This window comes from Drosophila melanogaster, chromosome 3R (assembly GCF_000001215.4).
Source record: "Drosophila melanogaster chromosome 3R".
NCBI classification, from domain to species: Eukaryota; Metazoa; Arthropoda; class Insecta; order Diptera; family Drosophilidae; genus Drosophila; species Drosophila melanogaster.
In genome coordinates this window covers 24,650,056-24,675,418 of record NT_033777.3, presented here as the reverse complement: position 1 = coordinate 24,675,418, position 25,363 = coordinate 24,650,056, and the positions used below count along the sequence as shown (strand labels likewise).

At 46.1% G+C, this 25,363-nt stretch overlaps 6 protein-coding genes and 1 non-coding gene across 32 annotated transcripts in view; 2 read left to right on the top strand and 5 right to left on the bottom strand.

Moving 5' to 3' along the window:
* slo (slowpoke) overlaps nt 1-12,928 on the bottom strand; it is a 49,105-nt gene extending 36,177 nt beyond the window's left edge. For 15 of the 23 annotated variants that reach the window (NM_001014662.3, NM_001014654.3, NM_001014655.3 and 12 more), the window contains exons 1-5: nt 6,510-7,273; nt 5,540-5,878; nt 850-1,008; nt 538-649; nt 101-252 (exon numbers count right to left, since the gene is read on the bottom strand). In NM_001014662.3, the coding sequence (NP_001014662.1) occupies nt 101-252; nt 538-649; nt 850-1,008; nt 5,540-5,878; nt 6,510-6,557 (810 nt within the window). In that variant the 5' untranslated portion in view covers nt 6,558-7,273. Of the gene's footprint in view, nt 1-100; nt 253-537; nt 650-849; nt 1,009-5,539; nt 5,879-6,509; nt 7,274-9,994; nt 10,523-10,623; nt 11,056-12,855 lie in introns of those variants that run through there. The other 8 variants (NM_001014661.4, NM_170164.4, NM_206566.4 and 5 more) reach the window with 3 other exon arrangements.
* A 639-nt stretch (nt 12,929-13,567) lies between these two features.
* Nucleotides 13,568-15,222, top strand: Ppox (Protoporphyrinogen oxidase). Its single transcript, NM_143021.3, has one exon. It carries the CDS (start codon nt 13,694-13,696, stop codon nt 15,119-15,121), a length of 1,428 nt encoding a protein of 475 aa, NP_651278.2. The 5' UTR covers nt 13,568-13,693; the 3' UTR covers nt 15,122-15,222.
* Nucleotides 15,154-15,798, bottom strand: CG31126 (uncharacterized protein). The gene is made up of 2 exons (NM_170162.3): nt 15,465-15,798; nt 15,154-15,408 (listed from the first exon to the last, which is right to left on the bottom strand). The coding sequence occupies exons 1-2, from the start codon at nt 15,756-15,758 to the stop codon at nt 15,250-15,252; spliced, it is 453 nt and encodes a 150-aa protein (NP_733027.2). The 5' UTR covers nt 15,759-15,798; the 3' UTR covers nt 15,154-15,249.
* Nucleotides 15,799-16,039: 241 nt separating this feature from the next.
* Nucleotides 16,040-20,259, bottom strand: CG6695 (uncharacterized protein). 2 transcript variants are annotated; one of them, NM_143019.3, is made up of 6 exons: nt 19,939-20,259; nt 18,009-19,847; nt 17,810-17,903; nt 17,008-17,098; nt 16,815-16,920; nt 16,040-16,758 (listed from the first exon to the last, which is right to left on the bottom strand). In NM_143019.3, the coding sequence occupies exons 1-6, from the start codon at nt 20,133-20,135 to the stop codon at nt 16,200-16,202; spliced, it is 2,886 nt and encodes a 961-aa protein (NP_651276.2). In that variant the 5' UTR covers nt 20,136-20,259; the 3' UTR covers nt 16,040-16,199. The 2 variants fall into 2 exon arrangements, with proteins under 2 accessions (NP_651276.2, NP_996288.1); NM_206565.2 differs by having other exon boundaries at nt 17,851-17,903.
* mir-1003 (mir-1003 stem loop) lies at nt 16,759-16,814 on the bottom strand. Its single transcript, NR_048480.1, has one exon. It is a non-coding gene; the product is annotated as a mir-1003 precursor RNA (primary transcript).
* Nucleotides 20,260-20,598: 339 nt separating the features above from the next.
* Nucleotides 20,599-22,048, top strand: CG31125 (uncharacterized protein). Its single transcript, NM_170161.3, has one exon. It carries the CDS (start codon nt 20,850-20,852, stop codon nt 22,023-22,025), a length of 1,176 nt encoding a protein of 391 aa, NP_733025.1. The 5' UTR covers nt 20,599-20,849; the 3' UTR covers nt 22,026-22,048.
* ash2 (absent, small, or homeotic discs 2) lies at nt 22,043-25,294 on the bottom strand. 3 transcript variants are annotated; one of them, NM_176558.3, is made up of 7 exons: nt 25,075-25,294; nt 24,830-25,014; nt 24,425-24,769; nt 23,178-23,558; nt 22,829-23,109; nt 22,380-22,637; nt 22,043-22,321 (listed from the first exon to the last, which is right to left on the bottom strand). In NM_176558.3, exons 1-7 carry the CDS (start codon nt 25,188-25,190, stop codon nt 22,217-22,219), a joined length of 1,671 nt encoding a protein of 556 aa, NP_788735.1. In that variant the 5' UTR covers nt 25,191-25,294; the 3' UTR covers nt 22,043-22,216. The 3 variants fall into 3 exon arrangements, with proteins under 3 accessions (NP_788735.1, NP_001247292.1, NP_733024.1); NM_001260363.1 differs by lacking the exons at nt 24,425-24,769; nt 24,830-25,014; nt 25,075-25,294 and adding an exon at nt 24,168-24,239; NM_170160.2 differs by lacking the exons at nt 24,425-24,769; nt 24,830-25,014; nt 25,075-25,294 and adding an exon at nt 23,789-24,002.
* Between the last annotated feature and the right edge of the window lie 69 nt (nt 25,295-25,363).

Genomic DNA, 25,363 nt, shown 5'->3' with positions numbered 1-25,363 from the left:
CTGCAAACCCATCACAGAGTCATCCACACACAGGCACAATCGATCGCGCGTCAGTGTATGTGTGTCGAGTGTTTGTGTGTGTGTGTGTGTTTCTACATACCAGATGTATAATGCCCGCTGCTGTTAACCACACGGATATAAAAATTGATACTAGTTGAGCCAAGCGTATGGAGCTCGATGTTTTTAGTACGTTTAAATATTGTAAAATATCTGGAACAGTCATGAGACGTAGCGCTCGAAGAAATCGAAGACCTGTTCACGATAATACACAAGGTATATACACAATTGCATACAGGCGTATGTTTTCATGTCGAGTAAGGCACATTGCATGCATACAAATCGATCAGGACACTGTTTTTTTTTTGGGTCTTCATGTGTGGCTGTTATGTGTGACAGTGTATGTGTGTAAAGGATATCTAAATACATTTGGGAATCTGATTGATTTCCAATTGATTGAGCAACACCGATTTGTATGCATATAACATTTTTGGAATTTTCATTGTGATAGGTTAATTTAAAAGGGATTGTTTCGCTTACCGATCCATGTTCGATCTAAATATATTGATACGAAGGACGGGGGTATTGTAAAATAATCTACAAAACTGTACATTTCTAACATAAACCAAAGCTTATCGGACGCCGCTATGAACTGTAAGAAGATTGTCAGATTAAAAAAAAAAACGAAAGAGTTTTTAAGAATTTATCGCATAAACCAAAATATCAAAATCATCATCGCTCCATACCAATTGATTCAAATTATTCTTAAATCAACTCAGTGTGTGCGCTGGTGTGGTCAGTGTGTCAGTGTATATATTTGTCTGTCTGTCCAATTGGCCGTCGGCAACTTACTCGTATAAAAAAGTAAACCATAAAAAATATATTGAATGCGAGATCGATCTGTTGAGTAATGTTGTTACTCCACTTTTGGCATCTTTCGACTTCTTCGCTAGATGCATCAACAAAGTATATAATGAGGGATGCAATGCTGAGTATAAATACGAGAACGACCTGCAAATGAAAATAGAAAATGAATTAAAATTCAGGACGGTTACAAGCCACTTTAAAGTGTATCAATTATTCTTTAATAACAGCTTATAAGAAAACACATTTTCCCTTTCGATTTTTTTAAATTAAAGAACCCCACATGACATGAGTTATTCTGCTTAAGAGAACACCAAGCTCATTTAATAACTCATAAATTCATTGGCTGTTACAAAATAAACTCACAAACAACTGCCTTACATATATGAGCAGCTGCTACATTTCTGTTCCATAAATCACGGCCTTGTCAGATGACAACCGCATTCGAACGCTTCATTGAACTCAACAGCAGCCCACTCCCCCAACCAACAAAAAAAAAAAAAGGAAATTGGAAAAGCAAAAGGCAAGGAATGGAACGGAAAGAAGAGGAAAAGGGCGGCCTGAAGGGAAAAGGATCATCGGAAATGGTTGTCCCTTTCCTCGGAGAGGAAAAACCGCAGTAATGTGCATTTTTAATTGCACACTTTGGTACTGGCCACGGACTCCGGTTCTTACGGATCATTTGATTCATGGCGAAAGGACGAAAGGACAACGTCCAGCCAAAAAATGCGCGGCTGCTGGGGCAATTAGTCGGACCGAACCCGTTGATAAATCTGCGGCAGTCATGAAAGTTTTACAAGGTAATTTCCGAGAAGGATGAAAATCCGGGGGTGCTGAGGAGGTGGCTAGTTAAATGTCAGGGCTGTGTGCCAACTGAGAACAACACTTTCGTAGAGGCCAATCGAGGTAGTTCAACTTCAGCCGGCTGCACTTAACTTATATGTATGTTTAGTACAATATGTGCCATAGCGTATATTCCCATACAAAATGCCAATGTAATCGTAATTGTAATTGTCGGTACTATCGTTTCGTAATTACGTGGATAATCGAAAGCGAAGTGCCACAGAGAAGAGAAGGAAAAACTAAATTTGGCACAAAACCGGCACGCAAACTATTTACTTAGGGCCATAAATTGAAATGTCTTGGCCCGGCCGGATTGCTCATTATTCTTGCTCTGCGGCTTTTTCTTGGCATGCAAATTACACAAGCACAAAATCTCCTTAGAAACTTGTTAGTTGCGCAATAAAGTTTTTGGCAGCACGAAAAACTTTGCTAATCTCGGTAGACAGACTAGAATTTTCAAGTAAATTGCAAAGAGTTTTGCCCACATTGCTGGCATTGCGTATACGTCATGTGGTGCCGGGCAACTGACACTTTCATTAGCCGCCGTCATGATCGCCCAAGATGTCGGAAAAGGAAACCTAATGAAAGCACCACACCGTTACACGCTTATCTGACGTCACGGACAAAAGGTAATAAATGCAGGTTTCAATATGGCGACAACTTCTTCTCTGACGTCTTCACTTTCACCCAAACCAAGCCACCCACTTTCTACCAACTTGGTATGCCCAATGGCCGGGAAGCATGAAAACTGGGTCAATCACTCGGAGCAGCTGAGTTCACAGAGAGAAAAGCACTTAAGTCCTGGCTGCCATCAAATTGCATCAGCGCGATTCTGGAAATCTGGGTCACGAGGCGAGAAAACACGTGTCCCACTCATAACAATTTCAATTCGATTTGTTTGCCCCCCCCCCCCTGCAAAAAGCTCGAATGCTATTTTTTCTATCCAAAATGCCGCAAATACATGCCTCTCAATCCGTTTGATAGCCAACCAATTTAATGGCCTCAACTGAATGCACGGCGAAGTAAACTCCACTAATTAAGTCATTAAATAGAAATACATGCAGGTAGAATTTATAGCTGGTTAGGTCAATCAAATTCAAATCAAACACTTTTTCCTTGTTCTTTTTAAATTGAAATGAATCTGTGGCACATCTGCTTCACATAAATTTCACTATTTCTGTTTGCGTGCAGCACTTTAAAATGTTATGGATTCTCTGTTTATTATTACTTTTTTTTGTAGCTTTTCCAGCACTCATATATGTGGCGTGACCAAGTGCAATCGGATGTGGGTGTGGGATGGTGGTAAATGCTGGGATTTAAGCTCTTGCAGCCGACTTCCGCATCGAAGTTGCATACCAAAGCCAATTAGCACCTGCAGCAGGGCTTCAATCCGCTTAGAGTTGCATGGATAGTTCAATAAAAAACGCGGACAAAAAATGGCAGACTTTCGCTATCTTAAAAATAAACCAAAGCAATTCGGGGAAAGTGGAGAAAAATGGCAAAAAAAAAAGGAGAAACAGCAGGCACGAATTGTGTAATATCCAAATGGCAAGCCATTCATTTTGCCAGCCACAATAACAACGCCCAACAACAAGGATAAACAACACACAAAAATGGGCGCCACACGAATGGGCGAAAGGACTTTTCCGAAAACAGCTGCACCGCCGTACACATACATACATTCATACATATATGGTAACAAAGAGAAAGGAAAGGAAATTCGACGCTGTCTGCCAAACAGCAAAGCCAATTGGCTGCCAAAGCGCGGCACACAACTACAAGCGAATGGTGACTAGGCCTGGTAATAAACATTCACAATCTGCCGCCCACTTTCCGCCCACTTACAACCCACTCCGCAGTGGGTGAAAGTGGAAATGTGCGCGCTGTTTCATCGATTTTCCTTCTGGTAACATTTCCCTTTCAAACGGCTTCTATCCTGGCATTTGCCATATTATTTACTGTTATTTGTTGTGGTTCCTTGGGCAAACGCCACCCACTCCTCCACTGACTCCCAACCAAAAGCATATGCATACATCATTTCCTCGCAGCCCGTTTCCTGCTATTAGCCAAAAGTTCAAATTGACTACAAGAGCGACAGGCATTTTCATTTATTTTAGCCATAAAATGAAAATGTGAATCAATTTTAAATAAAATATACAAAAAAAAAAATAATAAACTAATAAAAAAAAGTAGCATAGTACCGCAGGACGAGGGCGAAACTATCGATAAATATGCCAGACACAACTAACCACACGGCGGGCGGTCGGAAAATGGGAAATCGGAAAAGCGGGGGGCGCGTTTAATGCCAAATGTGAGCACATGCTACATGGCAATGCGCGTTCCCCACCGCTGTGCCATTGTGCGCCAGTTGACAACGAGGCAGCGTCGAACTGCCTGGCGAGGATTTGGAGGATGGGAGGATGCGTGGTGCAAGTTTACGGATGTCCCACCCTTGACCCCTTACAATCGTCCAGAGCTTGTCGCTTTTGTCAAAGAATCTAGTTCACTCGAGAACTTACAAATAGGCAATCAAAGTTTACTTGTAACGAAGCTTATCGTACAGAGAATAATATGTTCAGCAGAAATGATATACCAATTTCCCATGGTTCATGAAACAGCTGCTACAATATATTCTAATTTATTTATAACTAAATAAAAGCTTATATTTTTTATCATGGAGTACATTTATACACTCAAAGAGGATTTACCATGTCCCTCCCACCTAAAGACGCCCAGACAAATGCAAATATTCAGCTGATAAGCTCGCACTCAATGTGTCGGCAACATCAAATCTAGAAATACTTATCGAGCGCATTAAACCACAATGCCCAATAAGACCCACTAAATTGCCGCTGAGCCAGTGTGAGTAATTAACTAAGGCCAGTTAATGGATGGGTCGGTACGCCATGACGTATGCGTAATATTTGAACAAGTAACCGTTTTTCATCGCTCTGTTGTGAGGGAAGTGGGGCAAGAGCCACAAAACCATCGTAGTTAATTCGTACGCAGGCAGAGTTTAATTGAAATGAACCCTCGAATTGCACCCACCTCCCGCTCAATTTGTGCTCATGTATTTATTGTACGTGGAAATGGCGCATTTACTTTGCTGCTTCCGCTGTTGACACGAAATGCTTCCCCCGAATCCACCGCAGTCAGCAATCGCAAACAAATTACACACGCAAGTGGCAGCCAATGGTGGCATAGAGTCGATTGTGCCTGGAAACTGCTCCAAATGCAAGGCGATGGCACTTTCGCCAGCTGCAACGATGGACAAGGACACCTTAGTGTTTTCCTTGCTACGGACAACCATATACCCACTCGATCCCTGAATAATTCATCGGCTTTTGGCATTCAAAGAAATGGCACTTGCAGAAATAACTAAGTATTTGATGGCATGTGGGTTGACTTCGTTTACTGAACTTCAGGGAATGCATCTCTTGCAGTAAATATACTGTCTTGAAGATTATACTTGATGCATACCCAATAACCCGCCTTTCTATTTAACCAAAACAAAACTAAATGATAATTTAAGCTTATATATGTTCTTAATTTCGTCCTTCATGACAGAAATTATTGTCTATATATATGATAAGGTCTTCCCATATAAAACTTTTTTTTAAGAAACATTCAATGTAGTAACAGACTAGTAACGAAAGGCAATCTACAAGTTAAAAAATGCTCCTTTTTGATTTTTCTTTAATTCCATTATAAGAAACCACCAATATTTCCCGCAGTGTGGCAAATGTGACCATATGCTCGGGCCACTTTCCAAACCATACGAAGAAGGGGGCTCATAAATGATAAATGGACGACGTCCAATGTGGAGGGTACTCACCAAAATTCGACCAGTTGTTGTTTGACCCGAGATAAGCTCTCCAGCCCAGTCTTTCGCTTCTGTCATAAAGGTGCCCTCGAACTCCTGTTTGTTGCGGGATGCCTTCTGCTCCTTCTGCTTGGGGTCGTTGGGCCCCAGGTCCGGCTCCTTGCGGCAGCAAACGAATGCGAAGGCTCGCCATAGCAGCACCACGAGCAGGCCAGCAAGGAATGTAAAGATGCTGGACAGCAGAAAGCACCAGTACTTGCGCACCTTGAGACAATCATCGGCGTCGAATGGTGAATCTGTTGGATCGTCGGCCAATGATTCGACAGTGCTTTGATCACACCCCGACATCCCCTGCAATCACAATATTCGAATTCGAAAAGCGTTAGCAATTAGTTCGGTTGCAATGGTCTAGCAATTAGCTAACTATAATTAGCATAAATCAATACGATAACTGGCGGAAACATTGTTTACGTCATACACTTGACATTTGAAATCGGCGAAATGCCTTCTATATATGAAGACACTCGGTCGCAATCCAATCGTACACATATATGTATATACTATACTATACTCTTCTCAACTTGGCGACGCTGGCGAATGTAAACAAAATTTGTGCCTGGCCAAGGGTGCGCATAAATGAAATGAGTTCATGAATAAATGTCTCTAGTTTGCTTAGCCGAAAAGAGTATTCATTTGTGCACACAACAAAAAGAAGGCGAAAAATAATGTCATTTTACATTTTTATGAAATATGCAGTTTCAGTTGGTTGGTTACTTTATAAATCTAACTTATGTGACACAAAATATTTTTTATATATAGTGCTTTGTGGATTACTTAAATTTAATATGTGGCTTAAAAAAAAAACAACCACATGTTATGACTTTTTTATGACTTTTTCTTATTTTAATTACATAAATAAATTGTAATGAAAAAGTTCTCTCTGTGCATAGGGTATATAGTGTGTTCTATGTACAATCCTTACATTTGCCAATGTGCTGCTGAAATTGGTGTCGATCAAACCGCTTGCCATTTTGGCTGTTTACATTGCGACACTCGAACACACAAACGCTGTCAAATTAATATTGCCACTATATTCGTATTCGAATGGCGTTCAAGTGCAGTCGAGTGCCAGGCTACTAGAGTGCCAGAGAATAGAAGACGCTGGGAAATCCGAAAGATACGAATGATCCACCAAAGATCTCGGAACACCAAAGGCCTCAGCCTCACAATGCGAAACGGAACGAAAACTTGGCCCGTCTATTATAAATAGCATCAAACAAATCTGTTATTTTTAAAGTGATCTTTTTCTCCGACACACGCACGGCGACAAAAGTGCTCATAACACTGGGCAAAGGCCGACTACACAGCACCGATCTTACGATCCATACAACCAAATACCATAACTACATATATACATATACTACAATCTGGTTAGGATTGTGGTTATGGCCTGCATTCATTAGGGATTCACTGGGTATTCACAACTTGCGGCCAGAGGCCAACGCACTCATTCGGTGAATCACTGCACATACGCATGTGAATTTGCAATTTGTACGAATTTTGGGGGTGTAGACGGAGCCACAGATATACGTATAGTATATGCCGTATATATTATTATATATATATATATATATGGCGGATGTCGCACACACGACGCGGCACGCACGCGATTTTAGTCTAGAGTCTAGAATCGAGCTGAATCAAAAGGAGGCACCGAGCGAACCGCACAACTGGCGTCCACCAACTGAACGAGCCGTTTTCCAATTGCCCCAGTGCCATCGGGACGGTTTCAACGATTACAAAGAGCCCGCTCCTATCTATCTATATCCCCTTGGAGGCTACAGCTCTCCATCCCTCTCTCTTTCTGGCTCACCCACTCTCCGGCCATCTCTCTCGCTCTCCGGCGGATTGTATGACTATACGGGCATTTGGCTATATGGCTGACCGCGAAAAGTGTCAGTACGGGCGACAAACTTGAATTTAATTAAAAGGCAGAGCGCCAAGACAAGGCGAATTCAATTGGGTATTGGAATAAAGAGGATATACCCTAACTGTTGTGTTACAACGAATTCGAAGGACCTTTGTAGTTTTGGACACTCGAATCCTAAAGAATTCGAAGGATTACTGAATAAATAGTGAAGAGTAACTTTTTATTTACAATATTTGCTTGTCCTTTAATCTTAAGTTAGCCCAGTAAAATGTTCTATCAAGCGGTACATATAATAATTTCTAGTTCCGCTTATAATCTAACGATATTTTTAATTTGTTTTGTACAATTTCATGTTTGAATGTTTAATAGAAAAAGTTCGATTGATGCAAATATTGGTGGAACCCTTGGCAAGGGCAGCCAGCAAGTGTGTTGTGTGTGTGCGTGTGTGTTGGCCACAATGAATTATTGTTACAAGAAGAAGAGACAACGGCAGGCCGAGTATAAATAAATAAATTATGAGTTCGCTTCTATTCGCTTTTTCATTTTGGTTTTGTCTCTTGTTTTGTGCTCTGCGCCTATACACACACTTTTTGCATTCCTTCTTCGGTGACCCCATGGCCCCCCGGGCAACACTCGTTCCCAAAAAGTGGCTGGTGGATCCAGTGGATGGGTGTATAGGTGGGCGGGAGGCAGGTTAACGTGAACGTTAACGTTACTGCCATTGCTTCAGTTAACTCGGGCGAGTCACGCCATGCCGCCAGTTAGCTGTCGTTTCATAATTTACGCGCTTTGTTTGCTATTTCCTGCGGGGGCAGCCGTGGTAACAAGTTGGCCCAGTTTGTTTGCACATGCCACTGCCGCTACTTTCCACTACTTTCCACTACTGCCCCACTGGCCATAATTGCTCATCATCCCTTAGCCCTCGCATCCCTGCATTGCTATCCCTTCCCATCATCATCATGCTCATCATAAGCCAGTGGCGTGCATTTTATTTATAGTTTTTATTTCAGTATCGTTGTTTTTTTTTCACTGCTCTCTATTTTTTTGCGATGCTTGGGCGGTTAGGTTCTTCGCTTCATTGCATTTACGCAATTATAAATAGCGAAGAAGAGCAAAATTGTTATTCAATTAAATATTTGATGACTATTTTTAAGCAGCATTCACCTTGAATTTAAGCATTGCGTATACGTAATATTTACGAAACTCAACATTTGAGCTAAGGATAAAAGGTTTCTAAATTGCATTAATGTTTTGTAATGAGGTTTATAATAAGTTATTAATTTTAAAGTTAAAACACAATGTTTTTTTTAAGCCGAAATGGGTTACTCTTTAACCTTTTTGTTAAACTTGAGGCCTTTGTAAATACTATTATTTTTAACTCAATTAAATGCACACAACTGGGTGTTAATTTGTAATTCGCAAAGCAAACACACTCACAAAATTGGATTGAATTTAGAAGTGGTATCAAGTTTCCTTTAAATAAGCACATTCAAACGTTTTTTTTTTTTTTTTTTGAAAATTTCAGTTGCTTGCCTTTTTTTTTAGTGTTTGGATTAACTTCCGAGCACTTTCATCGATCCAAGCGAAACTGCAGTGGCCGGCGTTGAATAAATTATTTATAACATGAGAAGCACTGGTCGCTCTATATTCTTTGGCCCAAATGGAGAATGCTTTTTTCGGTCAAAACGCCTTAACGGGCTCAGAGATACTGCGCCAAGTCGATGGAATTGGTGGCGCCTTATGAGTGCGGGTGGAAAAGATAGGGAACGATATAAATTATACCACCAGGCCGATTTCCCTGTCATTTTGCGGCCAGAAACGGATGAAGTCACACGGCTACCGGTGGCTAGATAATAATTTTCATTGCGAACTATCGATTTTGGGGGGCGTGGGCGAGCCCCTGACCAGCTAGCTCTATATATCTTGACGCATGTCCGTCAAAGCGAAACGCTCGAAAGGCACAAAGACGGCGACAACTGACGAAGCTGACAAATACCCTTCGACTTTCTGAGCAATTTATGGCCAGCACTTGGCCCGCTGATTGGGTCCGTTGATTGCCGGCCACTGGTCTCCCCAATCCCCCATGTCTTTTCGCTTTCCCATCGGACATTGGACATTGGCCAAGGCCAAAGGGCTTAGGCTGCACTTGGTCGGTGTGTGTGTTTGCACTGGGTTCTTTGTGTGCCACATTCACAAAGGTCACGCGACCCACTGCGAATGGGTTGCCAAAGTGATGTGAATCCCATTTATTAAATGGAGCGAAACGAATTCAAAGCAGGAAGCGAAATATACGATCGCATAATTAAGATTAGATTGTGGTATTGGGTTTCTTAAATTAAAGTGAGCTTAGCATAAACTATTCTTGAAGAAATGGAAAAAGCGTTTGTACCTAGTAAATAAACTGAGCCATTTAACTTACTAAGTACTGATAAGATTATGTACATTATATATATTTACAACAAATTTTACAAATATCTCTCGATTACATTATCGTTTTACACCAAGTTGTACACTTAATTAACAGAAATAAGGCTTACATTTTAATGATATATATAATATAATGAGCTCGCTCCTTTGGATTCAAAACAAAGTGATAAGCTATTGGATTAAAGATCACTGCCTTTTATATGTTCGAAGTAGAGCAAAATGTGATAAGAGTAGCAGCGTCTAGCACTGCGAACTATCGCTGGAAAAATGACTGATTGATTGATGATTGATTGATTGACGAGCTGGAGAGATAGGTTAATCCCAGTAGTCCGTATACAGATCATTGCAGAGCCGCTAACGTGACTTCTACAATTTCAGATGGTCTTTCACAAGCGAGGCGTACGAATATGTATCTGTGGATTTATCACGTACGACATCAAGGGCTTTACCTTTGGCGTGATGGGCGGATAGAACGGTGGCAGTTCGTGGCAATTGGGGCACCAGCTGGCCATGTTCGTTCCGGTTTCGGTCCGGGCGGACCGCTTGCTGATGTGGTGTTGATGGTCTTTCTGGATTTCGAAGTGGATCTTGCGGCTGCTACGGCTTTCCCCTCGCTATCCGTTCTCATATTCGGGTTTCTATGCGGCACAGTGTATGGATGTTGTGGTGGTGGTGCAATCGAATTGGGATTTGGAACAGTGTTTTTTGGGCGAATGGATGAAGGACTGGGAGTACTCACCTAGTACTGGCTAAACCACCGAGGCAGGGCTCCAGGGCTGCCAACATTCACACGCTCAAATCGCACATCAATGTGTTTGGACGATTTGTGGTCGCTGCGGCTCGCCAATGTTGCACGTGGAAATTCTTGGGCTGGCTGGCTGGATTTTCCTCACTGGCTGATGGATTGCGGCTTGCTGATTATTTCATAATTGCATTTCGGATCCGTGGATGAGTTTCATTGTGTTATCAGCTGCGTTAAGCTTATCAGTTTCATTGTGCGTTTTGGTTTGTTTGCTTCTTTCTTTGCCGTCTTGATCAATAGTTGTTCGTTCTTTTGAATTTGAATTGGAATTTGGTTAAATTAGAAACTGCGCTTAGTCACACTGCTCATGTTTCCTTTCACAACTTATTTAGCTTTGTTTGCCCACGAAATTTTTCCTTGTGTGTTAAGCTGCAAGAGATTTATTAAGTTGAGCGATAATTTAAATACTTTTTAATTTGCCAAGGCAGCGCGACGAACGCGGTAATTAATTATATTTTTTAGTTAGGCTGTCAGCGTTATTTGCGTTTTTAATTTTTTTACGACCGCAGACATTTGTCAATGATATTACGTATATATTTGTATTCGTATATATATTCTATTAAATTAATATTATTTTAGACATTGTATCACCATTTTCCGTAGCCGGAAAAGCAAGCGTGTCAAGTAAATAAATAAATAAAGATGCGAAGCAGACTTGAAAGCAAAATCAGCACTATTCTCGCCGTTTTTAAATTCTCAGTTCTCGGAGAATTCTCTGAGAATTTCTCTCAATTTCTCACAATTGCTGCTGGCGTATTGGCGGCTGCGCGATGCAGGGAATCCGAAAATTGTCGGGCAGAAAGCTTTTTCCTTGCCTGCGAAAGTCGCACATTTTGGTTAAGCATACGCAATGTGGTACCAAAAACTAGAATTTTTGGCAATATACAACATGCTTTACAATTATCACTTTCGTTTGCATGTTATTTGTATATGATACATTTAATGTCAAACTTGTCATTGGTAACTTTTTAAGTTATTCATTTCCTGCCCGATTAGCGAGGCTTTGCTGTCCTGCGGACGGACTCGTTCTTTCGCCTGCGGCATGTCGTTGAAACGGAAACACACTGCCCTAGTTTTTAGTTCCCCTTCGTGTCACACACACACACTCGCACACCCGCAGGACACACACTTTCATGCGCTTAACGAGCTGCCTAATGTGCCTGCAAACAATGGAAACGGGACAAATGCCGAGTCAAATGAAAGTTGCATTTTCATAATAAATAAGCAGGCGACACAATTTCCCACGGCACGCCAACGGGCGGAAAATACAGGGGGCTTGGAAAATGGGCATTCGTGAGCCAATGTAAACAGAGCTTAGTCCTTCGTCCTGGCCGCGCATTGAACTCGCCTGGATTTGGTGGCTTCATTTGTAGGTATCTGGGTATCTGCGTATCCTGGCGCACGCACACACACACCCACGCTCGGCCAGTGACTGACTGACACACATATACCAAGGTATCCTGCGACACACGAAGGACGACGAGTAGGAAGCAACAAAAATAACATTGACGATGACAGCAGCGGCAAAGGCAGGGGAACGATACAAGTGTATCTCCGGCCTGGAACATCGACTTTATCATCGGGTCGGGTCCCTTCGTCCTTTCGTTTTGGGGAACTTGTGGTGTGCTCGTTTTAAAAACGAACGAAAAACTGTGCCGTATGCGCATGTGTGTGTGTCCGTGTGTGTTGACTTCAACAAATGTATCTTTTAAATGAAAACCTGCAGCAGTGCCAAAAAAAAAAGCGAAAAACTGTATTTCTAAAGAGTTTTCCTTTAGTGTTGCTCGTTGGTCCACTTCTTAGCTCCTTTATGTATGCAACACTTTTTTCGCAATCACAATCGCCGTTTTATGGGCGAACACACACACACACACTCGGTCACTAATTAATTGAATTTCCTGCGTTGTAAGTGTGTGTGTGGCACATTTTCACGTTCACTGAGCCCGTTTTCAACGGATACCGAATTTTGCACAATTGCCGTTCCGCAAATGGCCACGATAATTGCCCGGATTTTAAGACGTTTTTTGCTCAATTTTCCCCGTAATTGGCAAACGCAGCTTGAAAATTTTTCACATTTCCAAGTGCTGCAGCTGTGTGTGTGTGTATGGGTCCCGTGAATATACATATACGCGATAGGCACTTTTCCACACAGTCCACTCACTCACACACCCAGAATAAAAGACGCGACGCGCTCAAACGCGAGGACCAACCTTTCTCGTCAGCAGCGTATACAATTCTGCGCGATGTCGACTCCGACGACATGGAAATCGGTGGCCCAATGTACTTCCGCACGGCCCAAGCTCGTCTTTGGGAGCTTTTCGGAGTCCTGCGGTTGGTGCGGGCTGGACGCTTCGTTCGATTCATCAAAACTGGCGCCAAAACCCATTCACTATGAATGACCCAGTGCCGCGGTGATGGTGATGATGATGGTAATGGTGCCGATGCAGGTGCAAGTGAACTTCCGCACGATGCACACGTGGCGTATGAGGAATGTCGGAAGAAATTCATTGCATACTTTTGGGACGGGTGCACAAATGCATGTTAAATGAGATAAAATAATGGCAAATAAAAGTACTATGCATTTGTATTCTTGTATCAATGCTTAAATTAAGTATTATCAATTGCACTATATTTTATTTAACTTTACATAATTTAACAATAAATATTCTAAAACCATTGTTTCGATTATAAGATATTATGTTAGCTGTAGTTACCAAAATAAGTATAACAATAAATGCTATTTATTTTATAAAATATTTATCCCTTCCTTTATTTGATTTTATTTTCTGCAGAATTGTCAATTCAAAACTCTTCAATCGCATATAACATCGATTGCAAGCTCAGCGATTTTGGATTTGAGCTTATCGATAGCTTCAACGATAGTTATGTCACCTGGGTTTATTTTGGTCTGAACGATCGAAGCCGGCATAGATTTTTTCGTCTGCAAACCAGAACTAGTCTGAATCCTCTAAGGGATTCGGGAGCAACGAGAAGCAGCAGAAGGACCATGACGACGGCCGTGCTGGGAGGCGGATTGAGTGGACTATCCGCCGGATACTACCTGTTGCGGCGATTCGGGAAGCCGCTGACCATCTACGAGGCCTCGCCCCGTGTGGGCGGATGGGTGCGGTCGGAGAATCGCAAGGATCGCAACTTCATCTTCGAGAGCGGACCGCGAACCATACGCCCAGTTGGTGAGCCAGGTGCCAATACGCTAGAATTGGTGGAGGATCTGAAGCTGGAGGTGACTCCCATTCGACGCAGTCATGTCGCAGCACGCAACCGAATGCTGTATGCCAAGGGACAGCTCTGCATGCTGCCCAACAGTCCCAAGGGTCTCTTCGGCGTCCTGCCTCCCTTCACGAAGCCGCTATACAAAGCGGTTCTTCGCGATCTGTTCACAGCAAGCAAGAAAGCGAAGCTGGAGGATGAGAGCATCTACAGTTTCGCTGAGCGGCGGTTTGGTAAGGAGATAGCCGACTACGCCATCAGTCCCATGATCTGCGGTATTTGCGCCGGTGACGCGCGAGAAATAAGTGTGCGCTTCCTGATGGAGGGGCTCTTTGAAAAGGAACAGAAGTACGGAGGAGTGCTCAAGGGCACACTCATTTCCCGCTTTGAGAAGAACAAGACCAAGGACACCAAGGATGGACTATTTGCCGAAAGACAGCCCAAGCTGTATGCGCAGGCGGTAAAGGAGAAGTGGGCCATGTACGGGCTGAAAGGCGGTCTGGAGAACCTACCCAAAACTATGCGAAAGTACTTAGGTGAGCGGGATGTGAACGTGCAGCTAAGCAACGAATGCCGGAACCTGACCTTCAGCAGCTCCGGGGTTCGAATGAACATCAAGGATGCCGAAGTTCCGGTGGAGCATGTGGTCAGCTCCCTGCCCGCCTACAAACTCGCGCCCCTGGTAAAGCAGCAGCATCCCTCGCTGAGCGCCCAACTTTTGAGCATTCCGTACGTGGATGTGCTGGTAGTGAACATGCAGTTCCCCGGCAAGCTACTCAAACAAGACGGCTTTGGATTGCTAGTGCCGCCAGTGGAAAAGTTACCTCTGCTCGGCGTCATCTTCGACAGCTGCTGCTTCGACATGGGCGAGAACACTGTGCTTACCGTGATGATGGGTGGCCATTGGTTCGACCAGTGGTTCGGTGATCGTCCAAGCCCCAAGCAGATTCTTGACTTAGCCACCAGCCATGTGCAGAAAATGCTGCAGATACGCGAGGAACCCAAATTCAGTCGAGTGCACACGCTGCACAAGTGCATCCCGCAGTACACTGTGGGCCACAAGCGGCGCGTTGAAGCCATTCGGAACTACATCAAGACCTACAAACTGCCACTGTCTGTCTGTGGAGCTGCATACGATGGCGTGGGCATCAACGATGTTATCCTATCCGCCCGGCGACAAGTGGAAGCCATACCCTTGTCCTAAATCAACCATTCCCTTCTAGCACACCCTCTTTTCCATTGGTGATTCTGTTGTATTTGCGTAAGCTGGTTTTGTGAATAGTAAAGTAGGTCCTTTGTACATAGAATTTGAGTTCTGTTCCTTCTGTGTTTTTACTTGCCGTGGCCTCCCAGGCACGGCGGACTCTTCTCCGGCTCCTGCTCCGGTTCCCACTGCTTGGGTGTCTTGGCCTCAATGGACAGGGCGTGCATAAACTCGAAGCCTGCTTCCTTCAGCGCATTTTTTACCGTGTCATTAACCAATCGATGACGCTAAGGGAAAATAAACCTCTTAATAAATAGAACGGAAATCCACGGATTTAACATACCTTGATGAGCGTCAGATCGTTGAACTTCTCCGAGACGACGAACACACGGAAGTGGGACTCCGACCGCTTGGGGACATTGTGCTGGGGCGATTCGTTAATGACCTCCAGATATACCGGCTTCAGCTCCGTGTTTAGTGCTTTTCGCATGGCAGACTCGATGGGCGGATACTGTCCCGCCTCCTGCGACATAGTGGCTCTGGGGAGGATCTGTCCTAAGCTGCTGATTGTGGGTGTCAGTTGATTCAGGTTTCGTATGGAAACTCCAGTGAGTCGGCGAAGAGTGAAATTTAACATGATTCCAGTATGCTTCTCGCACAGCTGTTTACAATTACATAAACAACTGGCAGCCAGAGTTGCCAAGTGCGGGATGAAAATCAACTTATCGATAACGCCAACGATAACCACTTTTCAAAAGAATGTTTGCAACGGTGAAAACAAAATATAATATTAAAATTAGTTTAATTTGCTGCAGTTAAGCACAAAAAAGGGTAACATATCTTTTAAAAATCTTATCAAGTAGGGCATAAAAAAATGTTAAATAAAAATAAATTAAATGTACAAAAAAGTTGTAACTTCAATACTATGCGCTATAAATATTTTATTGGGGGCAGAATCAACAGTGAGCGCAAAACACGCTCCAGAAATAAATCGTACATCTATGTATAAACAATCGAGCGAATATCAAATGTATAATCAAGTGAATAGAAAAACGTCTTCTTCACAACGGTTTTGGGATCAATAGTCAACCAGTTTCTTGAGCTTTGGCGGGGCGGAGATGACGACGCGTCCTCGATTCGAAGAACCACTGCCGCCATGGCCGTAATCCGCCTCCCGGTCGCGATCACGACCACGCAACCGTTCGTTCTGCTGCTGATGCTGTTGCCTGTACTGTTCCCGCTCGCGATTCCGCTCAATGCTGCGGTCCCGCTGCCTCCGCCGCCTGGACTGACTCCTCCGGCTGCGGGAACGGCGCCGATCACGGCTGCCACTGCGCCGTCGACTGTGGGAACGTCGCTTCCGCTCCACGCGACTTCCGCTTCGGGAGCGCGAACGCTGCCTACGATTGTACTTTGGACTGGGCGTCCTTGTGCGTCTCCTCCTTTCCGTTCGGCTGCTGCTCCGTCTGCTGTGCTGTGTTTCCGGCGGTGGCGACCGCCTACGACTCTCCGATCTGCTGCGACTGCGACGCGTCGACGACTTTGCCAGCTGGCTTTCCGATGCCACAGATTCGGCATCGCTGTCCGAGAGCTTTCCACTCGAGGGCGTTCCATATTTGTGACGCAGCTCACGGCGCCTGTGAATATGTAAATGTGAGAGGACCGCCAGAGCCAACCACATCCAGATACCCACCTTCTGCGCAGCTTGAGGGCCAGTTCGCGCATCTCATCCTCGCGTTCCTGCTGTTGCAGTCGTTCACGCTCGGTCTTTTCGATTTCCGCACGCTTATCGGCTTTATCTGCAAGATATTTCCGTTTTAGTTACCTAATTCAAGGGATTTCAGAAGGCGCTTGGTGAACATCACACTACACTCCAGTTGGCTTACATTGCCGGTTCAAAAGGTTCTGCATCTTTCTCTTAAGCCGCTCGCGCAGATTGGGCCGTCCGCCACCGCCAGAACTCGGATGTCCGGAGCCCTGTAAAAGCACATACTTATTTAGCAAGTCTCAGGATGTTGTTGCGGTATTAAGGGAGCAGTGGGTGGCCGGCGAAAGTGTGGTAGGCAGTGGGGATTGGTCTGTGCGTCCATGATGGGCTGTCAGATTAGGGCATCTACTCACTAACATTAGGAAAAAGCTAGCTTCGAAAGCCGAAGCTTAAAAATGCCAGTGCAGGATTATCATTTGCATCATCCTTTCAAGCGAAATAGTATTTAAAACTGGATTATGATTAAAAATCTGTATATAACAACTATGTGTCTTTAAGCTGACCACGCCAAAATAGCATTCGTGCCATTTTTATTTGACGAGAATTCATGGGAAAGAATCAAGGAACTTCAATGCATAGCAACAGATTGAAGAAAAAGCAGACAAACCGGACAGAAGTTGCAATGGTTTTATAAATACAATGGGGTGGCGAATACATCCTTGATTGCATCGCAATCAACATTGCATTTCAATGCAACGAAGTGCTGCAGCGGCATTAAGAGGGGGGCACAAAACAATGTATCAACAATTGGACATGCAGGGATGGTTGCTAGTCAGGTTTGGAACGAGAACACGGTGCTGCCTGCTTGGGTCCGAATGTTGCTCATTGGATTGGATGTCGGATAGCGGGAGGCTGAGACGTGAATTTTGTGGTGTACTCCAGTTGGGTGGGGCATGACACACTTGGCTTTGCTTACTGACTTTGGTTTCGGTAGCGGAACTATATTTGCCTGTTTGATTACCCGTGCTGCTCGAAGACGACATGGTCGGCTGGAGGGCGTGTGAACGCTCCGACCTGAAAGAGAGATACCATAATTAGATGGATAATTACAATTACAAGGATACAGGCCCTAATCCTTGGCTGTTCTACTTTACCACTCTCTCCAGCACACAAACTTACGCAGTGTCCAATTCCATATCATCGGAGTCCTCAGCTCGCTTTCCCAACTGTGGCTGTTGCTGCTCCTCGTTGTCGCTGCCTTCGCTGTTCTCCGCTCCCGACGAAGATGAGGACGAGGTATCGTTGCCTCTTTTTCGTCCATAGTAGCGTTTCAGTGGCGGTGGTGGTGGCTCTACCACTTGTGGTTGCACAGCAACGGGTGCGGTAGCTGTGAGTGCTTGGTTTACATTGAGCATTCGCGCAGGTATTGGATAGCTGATCATGGGCGGCGTTGCTTTGGCCGGCGGCTGCTGCTGCTGCTGTTGGAACATCTTTACCGCCGTTACAGTGGATGTAGTTGTAGTCGTGGTGGTGTTCAGGCAATAACCACCCACGGTCGCCACTGGCGGAGGTGTGGTCTTCTTTTTGACGCGACTCCTTCGGTTTGAGGGGGATCGGGAGCGACTTCTTCGCCTGTATGAGCTGCCACTGGAGCTGCGAGAGGAATAGGAGTAGCGCTTCCTAGAGCGCTTGTAGCTTGGACTGCGCGCCTTGTAGCGTTTCCAGGAACCGGATCGCGATCGACTGCGGGATCTGGATCTGGATCTTGACAGCGAACGGGATCTTGATCTCGACCTGGATCTTGATCTAGAGTAGTACCTTCGTCGGCGACGTGAACGCGTCCTGCTCCTTCTGTGATAGCTTCTACTGCGGCGACTTCTACGACGACTGCCACTCCGACGACTACCACTCCGACTCCTTGAGACTGTGGCACTCCTAGAACGAGAGCGGGAGTGCGAGCGGGATCGACGTCTGTTGCGCTTGGACGACTCATTCATCACTTTCAACTTGTCCAGATTATCTTTCACCTTTTGAGCATAGGAAACCGAAGATGCTGCGGCGGCGGCAATCGCCGCTCCGCTACTGGCATTGATGCACGATTCACCCAGGGTCAGACCAGGCTTCGTCAGGCTGATGGTGATCTTGGAGTGCGGCTGCATTTCGTCCTCGCCCCCAAACGAGGTAATGTAGGTTATCTTCTCGGGACCTGCTTCCGCGGGCGACGGCGAACGCGATTCGCTGTCCTCCTCCTTTTCTTTCTCACCGCCCTTACCACCACCTTTTTTGTCCTTATCCTCCTTGGCAGCATAGCTTGGCGGACTGAATGGTCTATTGGCGATCCTTCTCTCCTTTTGCGCCCGACGCTCGCGTCTTGACTTGCGCCCGCTCAGCAGCATCTTCTCCTGCTCCTCCTCGCGCGCAATGCGCAGGGCATCCGCCTCGTCAGCATCCTTAGTGAGGTGTGAGAAGAAGTCGTTGCTTTTCATGCCGTAGTTGCGCCCGCAGGCGTTAAGCTCATGGGCTTGCGAGGTGTCCAGCTTGCCGATGTCTATCGACACATCCATATCGATGTCAGAATCCGATTCTTCACTGCCATCCCCCTTTTCACCCTTCGCAACAGCTGCCGCTCCACCAATGACAGTTGAACTGGCGGCTCCAAAAGGCTGAGGTCCAATAGTCGCTCCATCGCCGGTATCTTCGTAGGAGTAGCCAATTGTGGCTCCTCCCGTCTTCTGCTTCTTTTTGGCCAGATTCCGTTCCGCCTCCAGTTGGGCATTGGCCCCAAACTGTTCCTCCAGGTAGAGTTGGTGCAGAAACTTATCCTCGCTGACGTTGAGGAAGTCATTTTGCGCCAGGATGCGATAGCGCTCGTAGTTTAGCTGACGCTCCTCGAGGGTCAGTTCGGAGTCACCATCCGCCCCCTCGGCGTTGGTCTTGTTCACGGGAGGAATGTGATCCAAATGGGCGCGTACATCGAAGCGGTCGATGAGGTTGTCCTGCTGACCCTGCCAAGGCACACTGCAAAAAGTATCCATTACTTAGCAAAACAAAAACATCGCCACGCAACTAGAAAGTAGAGGGTTTTATGCTCTAAATGAATATCACTTGCATGATTGCGGCTCCATCGCCGGCGGCGGCCACCGCGGGATCCAAGTAGATCTTGCTTCGCCGGCCATGCAGTTGCAGAAACTGGGTGGGATCTGCCTGAATTTTGTCGTAGAAGTACTGCCGCCGCTCCGCCCTCTTGCGGTAATCGACGATCAGGCCACGGATCTTGCGCTCCTGTTTCCTCGCCTCGTGCCACATCCCGTACTTGTGTTGCCTGCGATCGCCGGCTGGCAAATGACTTGGCTTCACCCGAAAAAGGACATCAGCACGCCCGGCAAAAATATGACCCTACACCAGCTAAAACCGACGATATACAGTATGACCGTATGGTTAAAACTCGACCTAGTGGTGGGAGATGCAGCGACGTAACAACGATACAATATACACTAAAACATCGATACATTGATGGATGACAGACAGGCAGCAATTTTGCGGGATATTTGAAAAATTACTAGTATTTAAACCGATTATCGCTGTGGAGTATTTCCTTATGCCCAATCATAACCTTAAGATTTGTAATTTACAAAGTTTTGATTAAAATAAGAGTTCAATAGAGTTATTGTCCCTTTAAAAGCTAAGCTCAAAAAGAATACCCTCTATGATCGATTTTCTGAACCACTTTGAACCAGCGAACGTTATTTCTGGTCGACACTGGCAACGCCGTGGAGCCTGCGCCCTTTTGTCGAAACAACAAAAGGACAATAAATAACAAGCTAAACTGGAATGGGCCACAACACAACAATTGACGCTCGCCGCCTTTTGCGGCATCGATTTTGAAGGGGAACACATCCACAGGCACAGCTACATAAATCGAAAGGACACCCACGGGGATTTGCGAGTGCAAGGATCAAGGAGCAGGGAAGGGAAAGCGAAGGCAGAACGAGTCCAGCTCGTTTTTCTGGAGCAGTTTTGATGTCCTCAGACAGACGCTACTATTTCGGAGCGGATTTGGAGGACAATGAGGGTGCCATCTGCAAGGCCAACGACAACAACAACGAACAGGAAGCGGATAAGGACGATCCGGATGAATCGGAGTTCCTGCAGGATGTGCCCTACTCCTCTAGCAGCATTGACCGCAGCTCGGTGGGCTCCATTCCGTGGGCGGACGATGCCATCAAGAAGAACCTGCTGGACTGGGAGCGGGTGGAGCGGCTGATGAGCGGCGAGGATCCCTTGACGGAGCTTCAGGAGCCCGAGTTGCGCAACGAGATCGCCGACTGGCACCGAAAGTTCCCTAGCCTGCTGGGCCGCCGGACTCGAACGCTGCGCCACCACAGCTTCGATAGTCAGACGCGGGAGGATATTGACTCGATTTCAAATCTTAGTCTGAACTCCCTGGACGACGACGATGATGACGAGGAGGCGGAGGATGGATTTCTGACACCCAAGGCAGAAGAACCAGAACAGCCTCATCACCACTCCTATTTACGGCACAGCCAGAAGAAGCTGGTGGATCTACTGGACAGGGATCTGCGGGTTACCTCCGTTTCGGTTAGACTCCTCAAACGACAGCGCAGCCAGCAGAACCAGCCCCAGCTGCCCATCTCAGCCACCACCCAATCCTCGGCACGCCTGCGCATGCCGCCCATTCTCAATGTGCTCGATACCAACCGGCGCTTTCGGGGATTGCTCAACAACCGCAGCTTCGTTCAGCTCACCCAGGTGCAGCAGAAGGAGCAGCTGCAGCATCAGAACCAGGCCAAGTCCGCCGTGTTGCCACATCAAAGTCATCGATCGTCCGCCTGGCACATGCCCATGGCCGCCAATCGCTTTTTTAACAACAGGAACGCGGTAGTCCTGCCCTCGCTTAATCTGGGCAGGCACAGCAGGGATTTGCTGGCCACCACCACGGCCACTTCGAGCCAAACCAACTCCAGCGGCGGGGGCGGACACAACAGCCATGGCCACAGCAACAGTTCCTCCAACCGCTCCACACTGCATCCATTTGGGGCGACCAGCGTTTCCAGCAACACACCATCCACGGGACGATCTATCTCGGCGGCAGTTCATCATCCGCGAACCGAATTTGCGCCCAGCAGCGCCTTCTACATACCCTACAGTGCCTCGAAATTCAAAGCCTTCAAGTAACCTCAAACAATAAAACTGATCTCAAAAGAGTGTTTTCTTAAAATTCTTCTGCTTTAAAAGTGGTAAATTTTAAATGTTTTAGGTATGATAGTATGATGATAGTCTTTTCAAATTTCTGCTTTCCAAAGTATAGTGCATACAAAAATAACACACTAGTTCTCCAAAACTCATGTGTATGACGACATATCCCACTAAAGACCCATATTATCCAAGCGCAGACGTCCATCGTGTTCTGTGAGGTAGAGGGTGTCGGCTAAACATTGCTCTGTGATCAGCTCCTCCACGCGATCGTGCATCTGTAGGGGATTGTATAATAGATGTTAAGCTTCCTGGGAACAAACCGAGATATATTACCCCCTTGGCTTTGTGCTCGACGAGCACCTCGGGATACTTGAAGGCGGGTCCGAAGTTTACGCTGACCGTTGCACTTTTGTGGATCGAGATGGCCGGGAAATAGCTGCCGGCATAAATGTCTTCGAATGCCACACCCTGCGATTGACCGTTCTTAAAGAACTCGATGCGGCTGCCCTGCAGGATGTGCAGATTTTTCAGGGTTTCTGTGATCTTGTCCTTATCCTCGTAGTACAGATGAGACTTGAACTTGACCAGGGGCTGTTGTAGAATGAATAGATTTTGAACAAGATTGCTAATTAGGGAGGGTTGATTTGTAAAGATGCAATTATATGCAAATTCAGCGGCGTGGTATTATATAGGCTAATTATCAAGATGACCTATATCATTTTACAATACAAAAGATCGGTATTGTTCGATTAGAAAAGAGTAAAACAAGAATCTAAACCCACCCGATCTTTGAATGTGTTGGGCAGATAGTCGAGCGACGCCTCCTCTGGCAGCTCTATGAGGAATCCCAATGTATCGCCCTCCACATAGGCATCACTGTAGTGTTTGCCATGGCTCTCGGTAAACTTGGTGCCCTTGCGAGATCTCCAGGAGTAACCGAACTTGTCGTATCCCAATGGAGCCTGCAAGTTGCCGTACTCCCGGCCCCAGCCAAGTCGCGTGGCAGCTCCGTCGGGCATCTCTTCGATGGTGACCTCAAAGTACCAGCATCCCCGGTTCACAGCTGGGAAAAGATAATCAATATAACTATGATTTCTTCAGGGAACTATATATATCTATATATAACGTTACAGTGTGTGGCTCGGACCATGCAGTAACCACGTTCGCCCGTCACCGCCAACCGATCCTCGCTTATTTTCAGCTGTGGTGCCCGATCATGCAGCGCCAGGAGCACAGAATGTGGCACCAGGATGCGGTAGAGCCAGCCGGGGATAGGTTTGCCAGCCCAATCGGAGCTCTCGTCGAACTCCTGACGAAATGGAGCATGTGGATCCGGTTCGGCGAGTATATAACGATAGCCATCCTTGTTGAAGGGGTGTTCCAATGGATAGCCATGCGGTGGCAACTTTACATTGGCCGTAATATCGGAACTGGGCCGACCCTTCTTGCCCGTGGGACCCGAATCCGTGCCGGGAAATTTCCTTTTCTGTCGATTGTTTTTGGAGAGGGAAGCTGGAAGCATGTGGATCAATCATTAGTTACAAATCCAATAATAGACATGTATTGTGGAAATATAAAAACAGCTAATGCGTGATAGTAATAGTGGAGTAGATCTTGGGGCGTATCTGCAATGCTTCCAGAAGGAGCTATCCCCAAGGAAATTCGTTCACCAAGGAAATTGATTGCTGGGACATATGTAGATGAATGGGCAAAGTTCGGGTCGGTGCTGTTTCCGGGCTTACACTCCTCGTCCGTAAAAGATGACGCCATCGCGGAGGGAGAATGAGCAGGAGCAGAAGCAGGACCCGGTCACAATGGAACTGAAGGAGCGGGGGCCTTGCAATTGCGTAGTGCTCAAAATCAAATCGCAATCAATTCCCCCGAAAGAGCACCACACACACGCACACTGAGACACTGGCGAAGTGTTCCAAGCGTAACTATTTGTTTGTAATGAATGAGCCAAGTTGAGCGCGCCTCTGCCAGCCCCACCCCACCCCACTTCGCCCCGCCCACAATCTGACTACGTGGGGCTCTCTCTCTCTCTCTCTCTTTCTCTGTGTGTGTGCAAATCTGAAACTACGATCCGCATTGCGATTTTGTTAGTTGTTGTTGTTACTTTACTCTGGCAAACACTTGCGAAAGAGCGTGCGAAAGGAAGCGGCGATAAATAGGGGGAGCGAATAGGCAGCGGAATAGGCGACACAAAAACCACTGTGCCAAAATCAGCTGGTCGAACAGTGTTGCCAATTTGGCCGCCAAAAGATAATTCATTTAGCTTTCTACCACTGAGCGTTCGATAACACATGGGGTCAAGTTTTTAGCATTCAAATTATAGACTTCAAATCGATTTAAATGTCTATCATCTTATTTACACTCACCTTGAGTATATCCATCGTCGGTGAGTCGCAGGGCGCCGCTCTTGCTCATGCTCTCGTAGTTGGGCTTGATGATTCGCAGATCCTGATGGAATAGTCCGTACATGGCGCCATGTTCCGCATGCTCCTCGTAGGTGAACAGGGTCTGCACATCCTTGACCAAAGATCGCTGGACGGTGCTGTACCAGGACTGGGTGAGTCTGCGTGGCATGGTGGTCATGGCCTCCCAGTACTGTTCGATGTACGGTATGATCTCCTTGTCCTTGCTAAACTGAATCTGGCGACGTCCGTCCCTGGAAGCCGCCTGCTGCATGTTGGCAATGGCACAGTGGCACATCTGGGATATGGCTGGAAGTGGATATTGTTATTATCAAGAGGGATAAATGTGCGGGGCTTCTTTGCACTTACTAGCCTGGCTCTTGCGAAAGCTCTCCAATCCGCTGGCAGAGCAATTTTTACAGACGAACACATAGTTGGTGATGAAGGGCAGAAGTTTACCCTTACCAAGCTGGTAGGAAACGCAGGTCTCGTGCACCCAGCGTGAACAGGTGGCACACAGCAGCTCCACAATATTGAGATTGCGCTCCTTGCCGCTAAAAACAATGTCAATAGAAGGGAGCCGGCCAAGCAAAAAACCCATACAAAGAGCTCACCAGTAACAAACGCCGGCTGCGGAACGCGTTTCCTGCGATTTATCCTCCTCCGCAGTGAAGTTCACCTCGGAGCTGGACTCTGTCGGCGAGCTTGTGTCCATTTGGCTGTCCTCCATTGCAGTGATAAAGGTTTTCAGTCAACAATTAGCATGTAAACAAATATTAGCGGCCCGCAAGAAATTCGGTGGCTGGCCAGAGTGACCGTTGGCGGGCAAACACATGGTGCGTTTGCAAATACCAGAACGTCGCCAAAGAGCGATAAACGATAGACGACAACATTTAGAGCACA

Coding starts and splice junctions, on each gene's coding strand:
- Ppox (NM_143021.3), top strand. CDS start 13,694: ATGACGACGGCCGTGCTGGGAGGCGGATTGAGTGGACTATCCGCCGGA.
- CG31126 (NM_170162.3), bottom strand. CDS start 15,758: ATGTTAAATTTCACTCTTCGCCGACTCACTGGAGTTTCCATACGAAAC. Junction 15,409..15,464: donor ACGATCTGACGCTCATCAAG/GTATGTTAAATC, acceptor ATTTTCCCTTAG/CGTCATCGATTGGTTAATGA.
- CG6695 (NM_143019.3), bottom strand. CDS start 20,135: ATGTGGCACGAGGCGAGGAAACAGGAGCGCAAGATCCGTGGCCTGATC. Junction 17,904..18,008: donor GATATGGAATTGGACACTGC/GTAAGTTTGTGT, acceptor TCTCTCTTTCAG/GTCGGAGCGTTCACACGCCC. Junction 16,759..16,814: donor GCCCTCAAGCTGCGCAGAAG/GTGGGTATCTGG, acceptor ACATATTCACAG/GCGCCGTGAGCTGCGTCACA.
- CG31125 (NM_170161.3), top strand. CDS start 20,850: ATGTCCTCAGACAGACGCTACTATTTCGGAGCGGATTTGGAGGACAAT.
- ash2 (NM_176558.3), bottom strand. CDS start 25,190: ATGGAGGACAGCCAAATGGACACAAGCTCGCCGACAGAGTCCAGCTCC. Junction 23,559..24,424: donor CGACGATGGATATACTCAAG/GTGAGTGTAAAT, acceptor ACATGCTTCCAG/CTTCCCTCTCCAAAAACAAT. Junction 22,638..22,828: donor CCAACACATTCAAAGATCGG/GTGGGTTTAGAT, acceptor ATTCTACAACAG/CCCCTGGTCAAGTTCAAGTC.